This window comes from Musca vetustissima, unplaced genomic scaffold (assembly GCF_032173495.1).
Source record: "Musca vetustissima isolate MV318-11 ecotype Yass unplaced genomic scaffold, APGP_CSIRO_Mvet_v1 utg17366, whole genome shotgun sequence".
NCBI classification, from domain to species: Eukaryota; Metazoa; Arthropoda; class Insecta; order Diptera; family Muscidae; genus Musca; species Musca vetustissima.
The window spans coordinates 182,735-200,639 of NW_026876667.1; the positions used below are offsets into that span (position 1 = coordinate 182,735).

A 17,905-nucleotide genomic window follows, 5' to 3' on the forward strand; every position below is an offset into this window, starting at 1 on the left:
GGAGAGTCAGAAGGAAGTACCAATGGGTTTTTGGTACTAAATTCAATGGTGGTGGTGGTACGGAGGTAGTCTTGATAATGTGTACATATGTGTTCGAAATGGAACTAAACGTGAAACCTGCACGTAAATATATATAATTGAAATTCTGATCTATTATAAGTCTGTGTAATGGAAATATCAAAGAGATTTCGGAAAATAGTGCTTATGTGCATGAAAATTACTAAATGGTAATAAACATGGTATCAGATGTAGGAATAGAGGTGGAATTGAAAACTGTAGTACAACAAATTATACAGTATTGACGTATTCCCTTTCCGCATACGAAGTAGCGGGCACTTTGCTAGTATATTAATATATATCTTTCCACATTATTGCTTTCATATCCTATCGATCTTTTCAGGAAACACCCTCTTCATTGAACGTTTCTGCCTAGGTGTGGTATAGATTATAAGTAAGAACGATGAAACCGCAGATAATGTAAAAAAATCCCACAAATTTCCTAATCAGAATAATAATTCCCCATGCCAAAAACCACCATTTGATGTTGATAAAGTAAAGCTTTGCCATATGAGAACCCTTGTACAAAGCAATATAAATACGAATATTTTCTCAACAAAAATCGGCAGTTTATTATTTTACAGGGAAGTGCTGCAACGAATAATTCCTTCAAATAAAAAATGCAAAACCGACATTTTTTATTTCAAATCGTCTTTGCAATAAATTGCATTGTGGCAGTAATTGCAATGCGTTGTGAGGACAGCGTGGGAAATGTGAGACTTTAATTCAATATTTTTTTAAATATTCTTTTTTTTCAAACCCTAAAATACATTTTAGGTGCATGCGGATTGGGAAACACAAAAACTTATCAAGGATGTAGATGATATTAAAAATACCATCGAAAATATGCAGTTGAGGTATTTATTAACACCACTCTAATTTTTAAGTGGAACTGAACATAATATAATTTTTTTTATTTATTGTTATTTTAGAAAAAATGCGAAAGGTATGTAAAGGGTAAATGTTATATACATATGTACACCGAATAATGATAAATAATAATCATATGATATATATATCTATGTAGATTTGGCAATGTTTGATATTCGTGTTGATACATTGCCTTATAAGTGGTAAGTAAATAGTATTAAGGGGAAAACACATATGAGGACTTCAGGCTTGACCTGTTAAGTTGGCTTATTTTATTGTAAAAGAATGAAGGGAACGGGGTCCAAAAGTTTGACTCTGATCATGATGCAATAATAAGGGGATGTATCAAAACAAAAACCTTGGTTTTTGTCTCGATTATCTCGATCCATATAATATTTCAAATGGTTGGCAACACTGCACATAGAATTCAAGTAGAAATTACCTACTTTGACAGTTAATCAAGATATCAGCTGCGCTAAATGGACTACCTATTCATTGTGCCATGACTCTGTTATTCCTTTATAAATTGGCATTTCATACAAAGCCAACTTTCGATAACAACTTTTCCCCAGAGGAAAGTTATATATATATATATATACGAATTTTTCTAAACAAAAAAGTAATCGATAACAGCTCTTACAGAAAAGATTTATAGATTACAACTTAGCTATAGGGAAAAGTTGGCCATAGTAAATTTATATGGAAAAATGGATCGAAACTAACGTTTTTTTATCAGAAAATTGGCGTTTACAATTTTTCTAATGAGATAAATTGTCGATAACAACTTTTCTATAGAGAAAAGTGGTCAATAACAATTATTTTATTGAGAAATGTGGTCGATAACAACTTTTCTATTGGCAAATGTTGTCGATAACAACATTTATCTGGAGAAATATTTTCGATAATGGCTTTTCTCTAAAGAAAAGTTGTCGATAACAGCATTTCTAATGAGATAAGTTGTCGATAACAAATTGTATAATAAGAAAAATTGCCGATATCATATTTTATAAATTTTTTATTAAGAAATGTGGTCGTTAACTACTTTCCGATTAGAAACAGTTATCGATAATAAATGTTTCTTTGAGGAATGATATCGTTAACATCATCTCTCTGTAGACAAGTTGTCGATAACAACAAAGAAAAGTTATCTATAACAATTTTTTCTAAATAGTGTTTTCTACAGTTTTCTTTATTAAAAAATGTAGTCGAGAACAATTTTTCTATAAGGATAAGTTACCAAAAACAAAATTTCCTCTTAGAAAAGTTTTCGTCGAGAGCATTTCTCTTGAGAAAAGGTGTCGATAACAACGTTTATCTGAAGAAATGTTTTCGATAACAACATTTCTAATTATATAATTTTTTAGTAACAATTTGTCGAACAAGAAAAATGATCGATAACGATTTGCCTATTGAAAAAAGTTGCCGATAACACCTTCTACATAATTTGTGTACAGATAATTTTTCGATAATAACATATCTCAACAGAAAAGTTGTCTATTAAAAAATCTCTATTAGGAAATTTTCCTAATGTCGACAACATTTTTTCTATTGAGAAATGGTGTCGATAACATGATTTCTATTGATAAATGTTAACGATAAGATATTATCTCTTGATAAAAGTTATCGATAACCCATATTTTTCTGCGAGAAACAAATATTTCTATAGAGTAAATTTTTCGATAACAACATTTTATTAGAAACAAGTGGTCTATAACATTTTTATAACGATACCAACTTTCTTTGACGGAAATTTATCGATAAAAATTGTTTTATTGAAAAAATATATTTCCGATTTTTTAATATAATTTATTATTTCTCTAGCCACACCCATGGTCCCTATTCAAGTTGTGCTGAAATAACGGCCTGCACCGAACGCAGTGGCTACTATTATGTGCGCATCCCGCAGTTCAGTAAAGAAAGTATTCTCGTCGAATGTGATGCCCATACCGAAGGCGGTGACTGGACGGTTATACAAAGGCGTGAGGATGGTTCAGGTGATTTCTATCGGACGTGGAACGATTATAAAATGGGTTTTGGCGAGCTGGATGGTGAATTTTTCATTGGCATGGATAAGCTGTTTGCCCTGACAAATTATCAAGGACCTCAGGAGCTGTTGATACTTATGGTAAATGGTACCAACGAAGCTAAGGGTTATGCCAAATACGATAGCTTCAAAATTGCCAATGAAGGGGAGAAGTACAAACTATTACAGACGGGGCAGTATACCGGTACGGCGGGTGATTCGCTGAAATCCCACATTGGTATGAAATTCACTACCAAAGATCAAGACAATGATTTACATGCGGAGGGAAATTGTGCTGTTATTTACATGGGTGCATGGTGGTATTCCAAGTGCCATTCAAGGTGAGTAGGAATATTTTCGATAATTCAAATATTGTCACTGAAATTCGATTTTTTGCAGCAATTTAAATGGTCACTATGGTGATAAGAGCTATGCCAAAGGTGTGGACTGGTATTCGTTTTCGGGACATTACAATTCGTTAACCTATGTGAAAATGATGTTACGCCGTAAACGAGGATAATGCGGCATTTACATTACTGGGTTAACCTACTTTATCAGGATTTATTTGACATATATGCAAAGGAATTGACAATTGAAACCCATTGGGTTAACGAAATCCGGTTAAATGTGAACGTACTATAAATCTGATTTGTCTACCAATTTTTCTAATAAAAAATTGTTATCGATAAGTTTTCTTAATAGACAAATTGTTATCGATAACATCTATAGAAAAATTAATATCGATAAATTTTCATAGAGATATATTTTCCCTATACATATCAATATATTTTCTCTATACATATCGATATCTTTTCTCCATACAAAAGTTTTAATCGAATATAGAAAAGTTTTTATCGATAATTTTTCTCTATGGAAATGTTATTATCAATAATTTTTGTGTATAGGAAATTTCTTATCGATAAATGTTTACTATATAAAAATTGGTTTATACAGAAACAAGTTATCGATAACTAATTTTTTTACCAACAAAATAATTGTCGGATGCGCTTCACAGATTTATTCTGTGGGGCGACATCTATTCCTCCAGGAGACGATGGTTCCTTGACTGACTTCCCCTTCTTCCTATTCCGACCACTAGTGGATCCACCCAAAGCTTTAGCTTCACCTCTGTCGTTAGGCGTGGAGTCGGGCTTTGAGACAGAGCCCTCCACACGTTGATCACCCTTATGGGTGACATTTTGCTTCGGGATACACTCAATTGCCTTTTACTGAGCATTCTTTCTCGGGTTCGGCTTCGAGCTGGGCTTCAGGTCAGAAGTCGGCTTAGCACCTTTGCCAGAGACAATGGGCTTCACCGATTCTACCACTTTTGTGCGAGTAGTAAGATTCCGGAGGGAGATCTTGTCCATCTCGAATTTACGATGGAGAGCGTGCGGATAGATTCTTTCGAACTTCCTTACGTATCTCATCTTACCCTTGATGAGGTGTACCTCCCTCTCCGAGATCAAATTTGCGTCTCGCCCCACGAATTTGCGGAGATACGAAACAGCACGTTTGTAATGCTTCACATCAGCTACTTCTCGGGCTTTCCCAACCTTTGAGCCGCTGTCCGTTGCTGGAGTCTCAACAGATTCCCGTCGTCGGAAATCACCTCCGTTGCAGATTGCCTCTGAAGTTTGTCGGCGGGTGCCGACACAGGACCTGTTGTAGTCAGACTGGTAAGATTCAGTAGCAGTTCCTCCGGAAGCGTATCCCCACATCGCTCTTCCGGTACCAGTCTGTATAACTGGTCGAAGAGTTCCTTACTTTGCTCCTCTAGACTATCGCGGATAGCGTGTAGAGTCCCGTGTAGGTCATCCCTTCCCAGAACTACAGTCCTGTCAGCCAGAGACTGATTTGCATCAGTTTTGACATGCTCATTTGCCAAAGGAATAGCCGGTTCGTCAACGTTTTGGTTTTGGATTGATGCACTTGTAACAGATACATCTGCAGGTGCCAAGGCATCCACACCTAGAACAGCCGGATCACAACCGCTTGATCTCGACGACACGTGGCTTGTGACCTCACCAACGATTGCCGCCGGTAGTGGGTTATTAACTCCCTGCACCGTAACTTTATTCTGTTTACTTCTTTTACCCATCGTAGTTGATTTATTTAAGGGCACTACCCCGATCCATTTTGATCCACAGGGGATCCGAAGATCCCCAAGGTTTCCACGATGTGCAGAGAAAAGTTGATCTAGGAGACCTAGATCAGTTTCATTCTGCACATCATGGAGACCTCCTTCCCATCCGCCACCCGGAAAGACGGGCCTAGTAGGAGATTGGCAACTCCCCTAGGAATATAGATAACTTTCACCTATACAAATTGTTATCGTTAAGTTTTCTCTATAGAATCGGGCGATTTTCTCAATAGAAAATCGGCAACTCTGTAGAAAAGAATGTATCTATAACTTGTCTCCACAGAAAAATTATTATAGACAACTTTTCTTTATAGAAAATTTGTTGTCGATAACTTTTCTCTAGATAAATTGGTTATTTAAATTTTATCTTTGTAGAAAAGTCATTATCGATAACTTTTCTCTATAGAAAGTTATTAACGATAATTTTTCCCTCTAGAAATTATGTCTTCGACAATTTCTCTTTACAGAAAAGTTGTTATTGATAAATTTTCCGTTTAGAAAAATAGTTACCGATGGAAAGAGACATTTGCTCTTTAAATTTTTTAAATTAAAATTTCATCACAATTCAAGTTTTGAACAAAAATTGAATTTTAAAAATTCATTAAATTTATTTGCTTTTATTATTTTTTCAAGAATTACTTTTTAACACACAAAAAGCAATATAATAATATAATTCTATATGTATCAAATATAAATATATAAAATTATATGTTATACATAGTGGTTATATTTTTTGTAATTATACATTTATATAATATGAATTTTAATAAAAAAAACAAGCTTTAACTATATTTTTTAATTCTTACTCAGAACTGATTACTTTTGTTTTTTTTCTCAAAGATCTAGCTACTACATATAATGTCAATATATATTTGTATGTTTTAGGTTATCTGTTGTTTTTTTTTTACATTAAATACTTTTAAAGCTGTCAAGTCTTTTAGAGGTAAATTCTAGTTACTTAGGTGTAATAAAATTTGTATCTCTATACTTGTTTGGGATCGACAACTTCAAATTGTAAATCAAATTGTTGATCGAATCCGATTAAACAATCGGAAATTAAATAGAGGGTTAGCAGCAAACGTCCTCGCCGTGGTGGGCATTGGAAAGTTATGCGATTTGATGATTTCAGGCCACGCATATTGATACGTTTCATGGCCAGCAGCTCGTCATTGCCCTGGGAGCCAAGTGTCAAAAACCATGCCTCCTTTTTACCCTTGGGATATTTGGGACAATGTATTTGTGTGTTGAATTGGCGTTTAACATTCAAACGCTCCATATCGATGCACAGAACATAATCCTAACAAGATAAAAAAAAAGGTTATGATTACAGATATTCCTTCATAAATCCATTTTGCCTTACCTCATTCGGATGTATTTCGGTCCAGACATTCGATTTAGGATCTGTACTGACAGGTCGTAGAGACTCTTCTTCTTCGTAATTGCGACCTTGCACAAATATGTTAACTGCAATTTCTGGCAAATCTTGTACAACCTTATAGATTTGTTCAATTTCTGGCTCTTCGAACATATCTCGTAATGGACCGGCCAATTTTTCATAATCATTTCGACAAATATCTTTCAATACCGGCAGTGTTAGATATTCATAATTGTGTGCTATATTATAGAACAGATGGACATTGGAATTGTTGACGTGCGGCAGTGTCAGGAATTCACTTTCATCGAACCATCGTGCCTGTATTACGCTTTGCATTATTTGTTGTATTCTCAAAGTGGGCGAAAGCCAGCCACGTTCCGCTGTGTAATCGACCATGGCCTAGAGAAAAGGGAAGGGAAAAGAAACGAAGAAATAGATAAATACGAACTTTTCTCAAAAACAATTGTTATCGATAATTTTTTCGAAAGTTTTTCTTCAACAAAATGTTATCGACAAAATTTCTTCATGAAAAAATTGCTTTCGATAAGTTTTTTAATACAAATATTGTTATCGACAACTTTTCTCCACAGAGAAGTTGTTATCGACAATTTTTTCCCCAGAAAAGTTGTTATCGACAAATTTTCTCCACAGAAAAGTTGTTATCGATTACTTTTCTCAACAGAAAAGTTGTTATCGATTACTTTTCTCAACAGAAAAGTTGTTATCGATTACTTTTCTCAACAGAAAAGTTATTATCGAATACTTTTCTCTACAGAAAAGTTGTTATCGAAATTTTTCTACGAAAACTTTCTCCGTAAAATGGTTGTTAACGACAAATTTTCTCTACAGAGAAGGTATTATCGGCAGCTTTTCTCGGTATAAAATTTGTTATCGAGTTTTTCTCTACAGAAAAGTTGTTATCGACAGCGTTTCTCTATAGGAAAATTGTTATCGACAAGTGTTCATTATAGAAAATTTATTATCGACAAATTTCCATCACATAAAATTGTTATCGGCAAATTTTTTGTAAAGAAAATTTGTTATCGACAACATTTTGTAATAAAAAAGTAGTTATCGATAACTTTTCGTTATAGAAAAATTGTTATCGATAACTTTCATGTATGAAACATTTGTTATCGACGACTTTTATCCATAGAAAATTTGTTATCGACAGTTTTAACAGCTTTTCTAAAAAAACGTATTTTCAACAAATTTCGACAAACAAATATCGCCGAATTTTATCTACAGAAAAAAGATGTTATTGAAAGCTTTTTTTCTCTAGAAATTTGGTTATCGACTGTTTTTTCTCCAAATACAAGTTGTTATCGAAAACTTTTCTCTACAGAAAAGTTATACAAGTTGTTATCGATTACTATTTATTTAGAAATTTGATATTTCAGCTTACCTGCATAACACGTGTTGCATTATCCAATGCCGATTTTGTATCTGTTAGATAATCAGAATTCGGCAATCCTAATCTTGAAAAATGAGCCTGTAGCAAGAGGAACGTTTTGGTATAGGGAGAATCCCATGTTGGCGAACGAGGACGATAACGCACCACATCTGCCATTTCTCTGTTAAAATAAATTTCAAAAATTAATACCCGATACACTTTTAAATTGATTTACCACCACCTCCCTCCCTTCATCTGACTTACTCATTATATTTATCTTCATTGTGACGTACAGGCTGTTGATCAAATTCATAGGAATCGGCAATGGCCAGCAAAATATCCGATGTTGACATTTGTGGTTCCAAATCATCCAAGAAATGTTTCATTGTGCGATATGACAAATAGTAGAACGAAGCAATGCGACCCAAAAACGTCGGCAGCAATAAATGTTCATTTTGTACGACACAAGCGGCTGCTTCCAATTCATAGATGACCTTTTCCACCAACGATGAGAGGAATGTGTTAACCTGACTTGGTTCAAGGCCTTCCAAATTATAATAGGTAGGATTTCTTAGTAATCTCCTGAAGAAGAATGTCCAGGTCAAATAATCCAAGGCCGCCTGTTTTGTTTGTACAGTACCCGCAACAATTTCAGCATTTATATGCTCGGGCAATACCTCCAATAGACTTGACTCCACGGGGAATGGATCATAGAGGAACTTTTTGTAAAAGTTTTTCTTAACGTCATGTACCAGCACCACAGCCACACCTTCATTATCGAATTGTGGACGACCGGCACGACCCATCATTTGTAGGACATCTGTTATGGGCATATCAACGTATTTCTTAACCTTGCCATCAAAATATTCCGTACCCTTTACGACCACCAAATGAGCGGGTAAATTAACACCCCATGCCAATGTTGCGGTGGCAATGAGCACTTGAATTTTACGATTTAGGAAGAGTTCTTCAACCGTTTTACGATCTTGTTCCTGTAGACCGGCATGATGCAGGCCAATACCAAAGGCCAGACAGAATTTCAAATTGGAATCTTTAATGTCCTGTAGAATTTGTTGCATTTCGTACTCTTCCATGTTGAGGAACTGTTTGGGATTTTCATCGCCGGCCACAAATGTTATTAAATCTAAGGCAGTTAGGCGGGTTTGTCGACGTGACGAGACGAAAACAATGGCCGGATCTGTGGGGGAATATGTGCGTATAGCCTGGAATGTTGGACGATTCATGGTGGCCATACGTGGACAATAGTGTTTTCCTGGAACGATAGAAATAAAAAATAATTAAAAATGTAACAAAAAGAATAATGGGTTTGGAAAATATGGAGGGGATAAAAAAATAATATTTTCATATCTACCAAATTTTTTGGTAAGACACATATCGACAACTATTTTTTATAGTGAAATGGTTATCGTTAACCTTTCGTTATATAAAAACATTTTTTTGTTATAGAAAGCTTGTTATCGTTACAGAAAGGTTGTGGTTACAGAAAATTTGTTATCTTCAAATTTTTATATAAAAATTGTTATCGATAAGTTATCGTTATATGAAAGTTGTTATTGGCAGCATTTCTTATTAGAAAAGTTGTTACCATACTGGTTTTGGTTATAGAAAATTTGATAATGATAATTTTTGCTATGGAAAAATTGCTATCGATATTTTTTGATATAGAAAAATTTTTTGTCGGCCCGTTTTGTTATAGAAAAATTGTTATCGACTATTTTTCTTTAAAGGAGAATTGTTATCGACTAATGTTTGACAACATTTCTTGGTAGAAATATTGTTATCGATATGTTACGGTTATAAAGATGTAGTTATCGACAACTTTTTGCTATAAAAAAGTAATCGATAAATTTTCTTAATGGAGTCATTGTTATCGACAACTTATGTGTTGTTATCGAATACTTTTTCTTACAAAAATATTGTTATCGATAACTTTTCGTTGTATATAAATTGTTTTACACAACATTTCTTTATAGACAATCATTTATTGAAAACTTATAAACTTGTCGTTGTTGGAAAGTAGTTATCGACAAAATTTCATTGCAGAAAATTTATTATCGACATCTTTTCTTGATGGAAAATTTCTTATCGATGACTTTTATTAATGGAAAAGTTATTATCGATGACTTTTCTTAATGGAAAAGTTGCTATCGATAAAAAAAGGCATAAAAACAAAACTCAATAACTTTTCTTAATGAAAAAAAATTGTTATCGATAGATTATCGTGATAGAACAGTTAACTTCGACAGTTGTTATCATTGTTATCGATAACTTTACGTTATAGAAAATTACTCTTCGTTATAAGAGAAAATTGTTATCGATAACCTGTTGTCATTGACAACTTTCTGTTACCGATAACTTTTCATTATAGAAAAGTTATTATCGATAACTTTTCGTTATAGAAAAGTTATTATCGATAACTTTTCGTTATAGAAAAGTTATTATCGATAACTTTTCGTTATAGAAAAGTTATTACCGATAACTTTTCGTTATAGAAAAGTTATTATCGATAACTTTTCGTTATAGAAAAGTTATTATCGATAACTTTTCGTTATAGAAAAGTTATTATCGATAAATTTTCGTTATAGAAAAGTTATTATCGATAACTTTTCGTTATAGAAAAGTTATTATCGATAACTTTTCGTTATTATGGATAACTTTTCGTTATAGAGAAGTTATTATCGATAACTTTTCCTAATAGAAAAGTTATTATGGATAACATTTCGTTATAGAAAAGTTGTTATCGATAACTTTTCTTATTGAAAAGTTGTTATCGATAACTTTTCTTTTTAGAAAAGTTATTATCGATAACTTTTCTTTATAGAAAAGTTATTATCTATAACTTTTCGTTATAGAAATGCTGTTATCGATAAAATTTCGTTATAGAAATGTTATCGATAACTATTCGTTTTAGAATATCTGTCATCGACACATTTTCGTTATATAAACAATGTTATCGACAACTTATATAATTACAGAAACCTTTTTACCTTTGTAGAAAACTTTTTATCAATAACTTTTCGCTACAGAAAATTTATTATTGACAATATTTATTAATGAAAATTTTGTTATGGACAACTTTTCCTCACATAAAAATTGTTATCGATAACTTTTCGTTATAGAAACAATGTTATCGGCAAATTATGATTATAAAAATATTTTTATCGACAACTTTTTGTCACAAAAATTGTTATCGAAAACTTTTATCTATAGAAATTCTTTTATGGATTTTCTGGTACTGAAAACTAATTGTCAATAAAATTTCCGCATAGAAAATTAATTAGCCTGGATTGTAATGCAACTTTTTTTAAGCAACTATGCTGTTGCTCTCTTCGATTCTCCTTTGAATTTCTTCCCCTTTGTCACTTTTTATACCTCTCACTTCTAAGAACTCAGCATAGTTGCTTACAAAAGTTGCATGTATAAACCCAGACTTATTAAAACATTTTTCCCTCCGAAAATTTCTCATTCTAACATCGAAAACTTCATAGAGTGTTCAGAAGTTCAAATGATCAACCGATCATAATAATCTTTATTCTTGCAGAACCAAATTCCATACTCTCAAAACAAGTTTTTGAGGTTTTTGCAAAAAAACAAAAAAAAATCCCCGCAGCAAAACCACAATTTTGCGCTGATAAGTTTGGTAAGCGTATAACTAAAGGAAGGAAACATAATCGACAAATTTGTTAACCCTTTCGTTGCGTAAATCTCTAACATACATATGGAGAAGTGAAATTATATTCGTTTTTATTGCCAGTAGTTTAGGGGTTAAAAATAAATAATCATATTTCCTAAATAGGATAATGATTTTGTTTTTTAGTATATCAAATCAGTTTCTTTAAAGCTTGCATAGCAAGTGGTTGCAAATTTGGTTCCAATAGCACGAAAATGTTGAATAAAATATTATTATTTTATGTGATTTTTATTGTGAAATGCATTTTTGCAATGCGTTGTCAAGATGCTGCTGCTGGGAATGTGAGTTTAAAATTGATTTTAATAATTCAAAATAAGATTTTTTAATACCTATTTAGGGTCTCTACAATTCGGAGGATACAAATATAATACGACAACTCGTCAGTGATGTCAGTGAAATTAAGACTACAATAGATAACTTAAAGTTGAGGTAAGTAGGAAAAAATGCTTTACAAATATTTTTTAAATCTACGCCTACGTTGTTGAAAAAAATCTTAAAAATCATAACCGAGAGCTCTGATAGTCCTTGAAAAATTAGTATTAAAAAAACTACTAAGGACATAAAAAATAACTATAAATAAAACTCAGAACGGCTTTAAAAATATTCTTAAGAAATCTAGCTTTAGAATTCGGGAAGGCCTTAAAATATTCTTTAAAAAATCTACACCTACAGCAATGGAAAGGACTTAAAAAATATCTACGCATAAAACCCAGAATGGCTTTAAAAATATTCTTTAAAAAATCTGCGCCTAGAGCTTGGGAAGACCTTAAAATATTCTTTAGAAAATCTACGCCTGAAAGGCCTTAAAAATATTATTTTAGAAATCTACTCCCAAAGGTCTTCCCTTAACATTTTCTTTAAAAAATCCAAGCTTGGAGCTCAGAATATTCTTAAAAAAATCTACAAAGCGCCCAGAAAGACATTAAAATGTTTTTCAAAAAATCTAGAGCCCAGAAAGGCCTTAAAATATTCAATAAAAATCAAAGCCTAAAGATCGTCAAGTGAAAAAGCGTTAAGTTCGGCCGGGTCGAACTTTGGATACCTCCACCATAGGGAAAATATCAAAAAGTGGACCTATACCTATACAAACCGATTATGCAAACCATAATACAAATTTCATAAATATTTAATGCATAATTATACCCTGAGCCTTATGACTGATGAGGCTGTATACACTTTGGTCCAAAGAAACCTCCATGTTTCTTTGGACCAAATTTGTTTCAGAAAATTTTGATTTTATACAAACTTTGCCCATCTTATTATTTATTTCAAACTTCAAGTTCGAAGATGGGGAATATCGGTCCACTCCTTCTAGTACCTCTCACACAGGGGCTAGGCCTAAATACGGGTTATAGTTCATATATAGTTCATTATCGAACCTTACGTTCTAGTTTTTATCTCGATATCATCCGCAGGTGATATCATTACAACAGAATTTTAGAACCAAACCCAAAACGCGGAACAAATAAGATAACTATTTTAATATAAAAAGAGGGTTATATGGGGACTACCCCAAAAAGGGGGCAAATATTAATAATTTCTGGTGAAAAGATTTGTTACCATATACGACTCCAAAATACCAAATTTCAGTGAATTCGATTGAAAAATGCGCTGAAGAACCGCAAAATACCGAAAATTGTGGGTACCCTTATATGGGGGCTATCCAAAAAATGGACCTATATTTATAATTTTTTGTGGAGAGATTTGGTACCTATTAGAACACAAAACACTAAATAACAGCCAATTCGGTGGAAAAATACGATGAAAACCCCCAAAATTAGGAGGTACCGTTATATGGGGGCTACAAGAAAAAGTGGACATATATTCATAATTTTTTGTGGAGACATTAAGTACCCAATAGGAACCCAAATTTCAGCGAATTCGGTTGAAAAATGCGCTCAAGATCCGCAAAATACCTAAAGTATGGGGTACCGTTATATGGGAGCTATGCCTAAATGTGGACCGGTATATCCGATCTTCGAACTTGACCTGTCTGCAGACAAAAGACAAAATTTCAGCTCCCTATCTCAATTCCTTCGGAAGATAGCGTGATTACAACAGATGGACGGACAGACAGACGGACATGGTTAGATCGTCTTAGAATTTTACCCTGATCAAGAATATATATACTTTATAGGGTCGGAAATAAATATTTCGAAGCGTTACAAACGGAATGACAAAATTAATATACTCTCCATACTATGGTGGAGGGTATAAGAAGGCCTTAAAAATTGTCTTTAAAATATCTACGAGTTTTTAAAGTTCTTAAAAAATATTATTGAATAAGCCCATGTAAATTAATATTTTATTAAAAAATCCATGACAAGTGTGTTGATTTTTGTCTACTAATATTATTTTCTTCTACTTTCAGCAAACAAGTCAAGAATAGTGGTAAGCTTTTTTATTTTCTGCAAAGAAAATATCTAAGTCGGGTTATTTTTGAAAATGTTTTTATTTTTATTTTCTTATATAGATTTACCAATTTTTGATATACGGGTTGATACCTTGCCATATAAATGGTAAGGAAAACAAGAAAAAATTGAAACAAAGTATACTAAAAAATATTCCCTTTTCTCCTCAGTCAAGCCCATGGCCCATTCACCAACTGTGCCGAAATAACCGCCTGTACCGGACGCAGTGGTTATTATAATATTCGCATACCACAATTTAGCAACGAAAGTTTCCTCGTCGAATGTGATGCCTGGCAGGATGGTGGTGACTGGACTGTTATACAACGTCGACAAGATGGCTCAATTGATTTCTTTCGTACATGGTCAGAATATAAGGTTGGATTTGGTGATATCGATGGTGAATTCTTTATCGGTTTAGATAAGCTACATGCCCTAACAAATTATCAGGGTCCACAAGAACTACTGATTATTATGACAAATGGTACAAATGAGGCACAGGCTTATGCAAAATACGATGCCTTTCAAATTGGCAACGAAGTGGAAAAATATAAATTAAAACGTACCGGGCGTTATAGCGGTACGGCAGGAGATTCTTTAAAAGGTCATATTGGTTTGAAATTTACGACGAAGGATCAAGATAATGATAATTATGGTAGTAATTGTGCCGAGGCATATATGGGTGGTTGGTGGTATGGTGCATGTCATGTTAGGTAAGGTCAATTTCCAATATTTTTTTGAATGGAAATAAAAACGAATTACTTTACTTTTCTAGCAATCTCAATGGCCACTATGGAGATGCCCAACATGGTCGTGGTATTAATTGGCTTACCTTATCGGGACATTATAGCTCTTTGACATATTCCAAAATGATGATACGTCGCAGAAGGAATTAACATAAACATGTTTAAAAAATATTCAAAAATAAATAATAAAGAGTCATGAAATATTATTTTTAAAATTATTGACGCCTTAAAAATGGACAGGACTCGCTTAAAATACTCTTCAAAATTTTACGCCTTCGTGGCTTATAAATCTTATAGTCATATGTGATCAAGAGAAATGTGGTATTCGGACTTTGGAATTGTGAAATAAATACATAAAAAAGAAATTAAAATCTTAGATTCACTTACCAGAAAATCCATTTATGTGAACCTGCAACGGTACCGGTCGCACCGATGGCTTAAAGTTATACAATCCCATTTGTTTGATGCCCAACCAATTGGCCAAATCCTGGGCATTTGCCAATGCTGTCGACAATCCAACAATGCGAATATTCCGCCCCGTATGTGATGTTATGAAATTTGTACGCGAAACAATCACCTCAATAACGGGACCACGATCTTCACCCAGCAAGTGAATTTCATCGATAACAATTAGCACCACATCCTGGACATATTCTCGTGTCTGCCACGAACGACTTATACCATCCCATTTCTCGGGAGTTGTCACAATAACTTGCGACTCTCGTATCGCTTGAATATCCGGTGTTGTATCACCGGTAAGTTCAACCACCTTCTTACGCAGAGGTCCAGCCTCAAAACGTTTCTTCCAATCGCTGATACGTTCCTTAACTAAAGCTTTTAGCGGAGCGATATATACTACTTTCGCCTTGGGTGACATATTGAATGCCCGAAACATTGCAATTTCGGCAACAATTGTTTTACCCGACCCCGTGGGGGCACCCAACAGAACATTGTTATTCGTATGATAGAGACAATGGAATATTTGTGTTTGTATTGGATTGAAATGTGAGAAATTGTAAAGGGATTCATAGAGGGGATTTTGCAGGCAGCTAACAGGCAGTGGATTTAAAGGCAAGAGTTCCGTTAATGGGGGATGATGTTCGGGCAGAACCAAATGTTTGAAAGTCATTGCTGTCCAGGCGTTACTGCCCAGCCAGGTATCACTGGCAACGCGTATATAATATTGTGGTGGCAGTGGTTCTTTCAATGGTATCGTCATGACGAGCTGTTGCGGTTTACCGCTGAAGACAAATTTGCGGGTGGCCTAGAAGAAAGAGAGAGGGAAAACATAAGAGAAACAATTAAGTTATAAGTTAAAATAAATATTCCTTAAAAATCTACACTTATAGCTCTGATATTCCTTCAGAAAATATTCTATAAATCCCACTATTATAGTTTTGATTGTCCTTCAGAAAATATTCTTTAAAAATCCACACTTATATCTCTGATAGTCCTTCAGAAAATATTCTTTGAAAATCCCGCTCATAACTCTGATAGCCTTTAAGAAAATACTTTCTATTTCATAGCTCTGATAATCCTTCAGAAAATATTTTCTAAAAATCCCCGCTTATAGCACTAATATTCCTTTAAAATATATACTTTAAAAATCTATGCTCAAAGCTCTGATAATCCTTCTAAAATATTTTTTCAACATATACACACACCTATAGCTCTGATAGTCTTCTCGAAAATATTCTTCAAAAACCTACGCGTAAGGCTCTTATAATCTTTCAGAAAATATTCTTTAAAAATAAACCCTTCTACCTCTGATAGTACTTCAGAAAATATTCCAATATTGACTAACTCACCTGAAACAATTCCGAATGATAGATGAAATTCGTTTCCGGATCCTCAATCCATAACCAAAAACTTTCACTAACTTTGCCATGTACACGATCATTCCAATTGAAATTTGCCCATATATCGATTTTAATACGCAAGACTGTACGTGTTATCGGTTGCAGGGTGGCCTCAATGTCAAGCATTGGCAACTCCCGGGCTGCCCGTAATACCTGCTCCGCATTTCTGGGATTACGTAAAATCTCTTTCAATTCGTTTTGTTCCATTTCCCGCAGGGTATACAAGCTAATACCACGACTTTCCAATTTATCGATAGTCTCAGCATTCAGATTGCCAAATTGACGCATTGGCGTTTCAAAGTCCCATTGTTGCTTCTCGAACATTTTACAAATTTGCAGCATACGACCGGATAAAATGGCGTTATTATTACGCAGAACAATTGAGAACAAGGCACGACAAATACGCACGATATTCTGTACAATATACGACATATCCGAGACGAGGGAGAACGATTTGACATAGCCATGCGAGAGATACGTCTGCATTAGAATATTAACTTTGCCGCAAACATTTTCACTGCCACCGAACGCCTTGACCTTGCAGTAGTTGTGGCGCAATTCATCCAATTCTTCCATTTCATCATCGCGCACCTTGAGCTGTTGAAATTCTTGAGCCTGTGAAATCATGGCAAAGATTTCGGCCTCCGACATAAATGGTTTTAGGAGGTCATTAAATATTTCTACCGTATCGTATTTAATGTAGAAATGTGATGCCGTACGACCCAAATCGGTAACATTGAAGTCCATAGTTCGCTGATTGAAACGAATCATACGGGCTTTATCCAAACTCATGGCAGCACCAATAATAAGAGCTCTTCGCTTCTCCTCCAGTAGGGGATCATTTAAAACTTCAGCATATTCAATGCCATAGACGTGGGGATTGATGCGCATACGAACAAAGAGATAAGTATAACTTAACCATTCCACAGCCTCCTCAACATTGGAAATGGTGCCCAGGGTTATTTCGGCATTTAGGTTATCGGCCAAAAATTGTACAAAATTCGATTCAATGGGGAATTGATTGGTCAACAGGGAAAGATAATGATTGAGTTTGTCATAGGTGGTTATGATGGTACCCAGACCACTTTTGTCAAATTGTGGACGGCCAGCACGACCAAAAATCTGCAGTACATCCAAGATGCCCAAGTCCACAAATGAGCCATGTTTGGAGTCATAGATATCGGTACCTAGACAAGACGAAACGAAACGAAAAGAAAGAAAATAAATATTGGAATTCAAAAGAGTCTCATTTTTAAAACTTACCCTTAATGATAACAGCATGGGCGGGTAAATTTACACCCCAAGCCAAGGTGGCGGTA

At 34.2% G+C, this 17,905-nt stretch overlaps 3 protein-coding genes across 3 annotated transcripts; 2 read left to right on the plus strand and 1 right to left on the minus strand.

Moving 5' to 3' along the window:
- The first annotated feature begins 743 nt into the window (after nucleotides 1-743).
- Nucleotides 744-3,470, plus strand: LOC133321237 (ficolin-1-like). The gene is made up of 6 exons (XM_061530325.1): nucleotides 744-770; nucleotides 835-914; nucleotides 990-1,003; nucleotides 1,085-1,130; nucleotides 2,749-3,291; nucleotides 3,350-3,470. Exons 1-6 carry the CDS (start codon nucleotides 744-746, stop codon nucleotides 3,468-3,470), a joined length of 831 nt encoding a protein of 276 aa, XP_061386309.1.
- A 2,605-nt stretch (nucleotides 3,471-6,075) lies between these two features.
- Nucleotides 6,076-17,882, minus strand: LOC133321230 (activating signal cointegrator 1 complex subunit 3-like). The gene is made up of 7 exons (XM_061530318.1): nucleotides 17,850-17,882; nucleotides 16,536-17,773; nucleotides 15,115-15,991; nucleotides 8,126-9,134; nucleotides 7,874-8,042; nucleotides 6,454-6,867; nucleotides 6,076-6,390 (listed from the first exon to the last, which is right to left on the minus strand). The coding sequence occupies exons 2-7, from the start codon at nucleotides 17,475-17,477 to the stop codon at nucleotides 6,076-6,078; spliced, it is 3,726 nt and encodes a 1,241-aa protein (XP_061386302.1). The 5' UTR covers nucleotides 17,478-17,773; nucleotides 17,850-17,882.
- Nucleotides 11,825-14,877, plus strand: LOC133321239 (ficolin-1-like). The gene is made up of 6 exons (XM_061530327.1): nucleotides 11,825-11,854; nucleotides 11,911-12,002; nucleotides 13,945-13,964; nucleotides 14,047-14,092; nucleotides 14,155-14,694; nucleotides 14,757-14,877. Exons 1-6 carry the CDS (start codon nucleotides 11,825-11,827, stop codon nucleotides 14,875-14,877), a joined length of 849 nt encoding a protein of 282 aa, XP_061386311.1.
- Nucleotides 17,883-17,905: the final 23 nt, after the last annotated feature.

Bases quoted from the DNA above. Each gene is read 5' to 3' on its own strand.
- LOC133321230 (XM_061530318.1), bottom strand. From the start codon at position 17,477: ATGCGCATCAATCCCCACGTCTATGGCATTGAATATGCTGAAGTTTTA. The intron at 9,135-15,114 runs GTAAGTGAATCT...CTATCGTTCCAG, and splicing joins TCACATAAATGGATTTTCTG to GAAAACACTATTGTCCACGT. The intron at 8,043-8,125 runs GTAAGTCAGATG...TTATTTTAACAG, and splicing joins AATGAAGATAAATATAATGA to AGAAATGGCAGATGTGGTGC.
- LOC133321239 (XM_061530327.1), top strand. From the start codon at position 11,825: ATGCGTTGTCAAGATGCTGCTGCTGGGAAT. The intron at 11,855-11,910 runs GTGAGTTTAAAA...ATACCTATTTAG, and splicing joins AAGATGCTGCTGCTGGGAAT to GGTCTCTACAATTCGGAGGA. The intron at 13,965-14,046 runs GTAAGCTTTTTT...TTTCTTATATAG, and splicing joins CAAACAAGTCAAGAATAGTG to ATTTACCAATTTTTGATATA.
- LOC133321237 (XM_061530325.1), top strand. From the start codon at position 744: ATGCGTTGTGAGGACAGCGTGGGAAAT. The intron at 771-834 runs GTGAGACTTTAA...AATACATTTTAG, and splicing joins GTGAGGACAGCGTGGGAAAT to GTGCATGCGGATTGGGAAAC. The intron at 3,292-3,349 runs GTGAGTAGGAAT...GATTTTTTGCAG, and splicing joins TATTCCAAGTGCCATTCAAG to CAATTTAAATGGTCACTATG.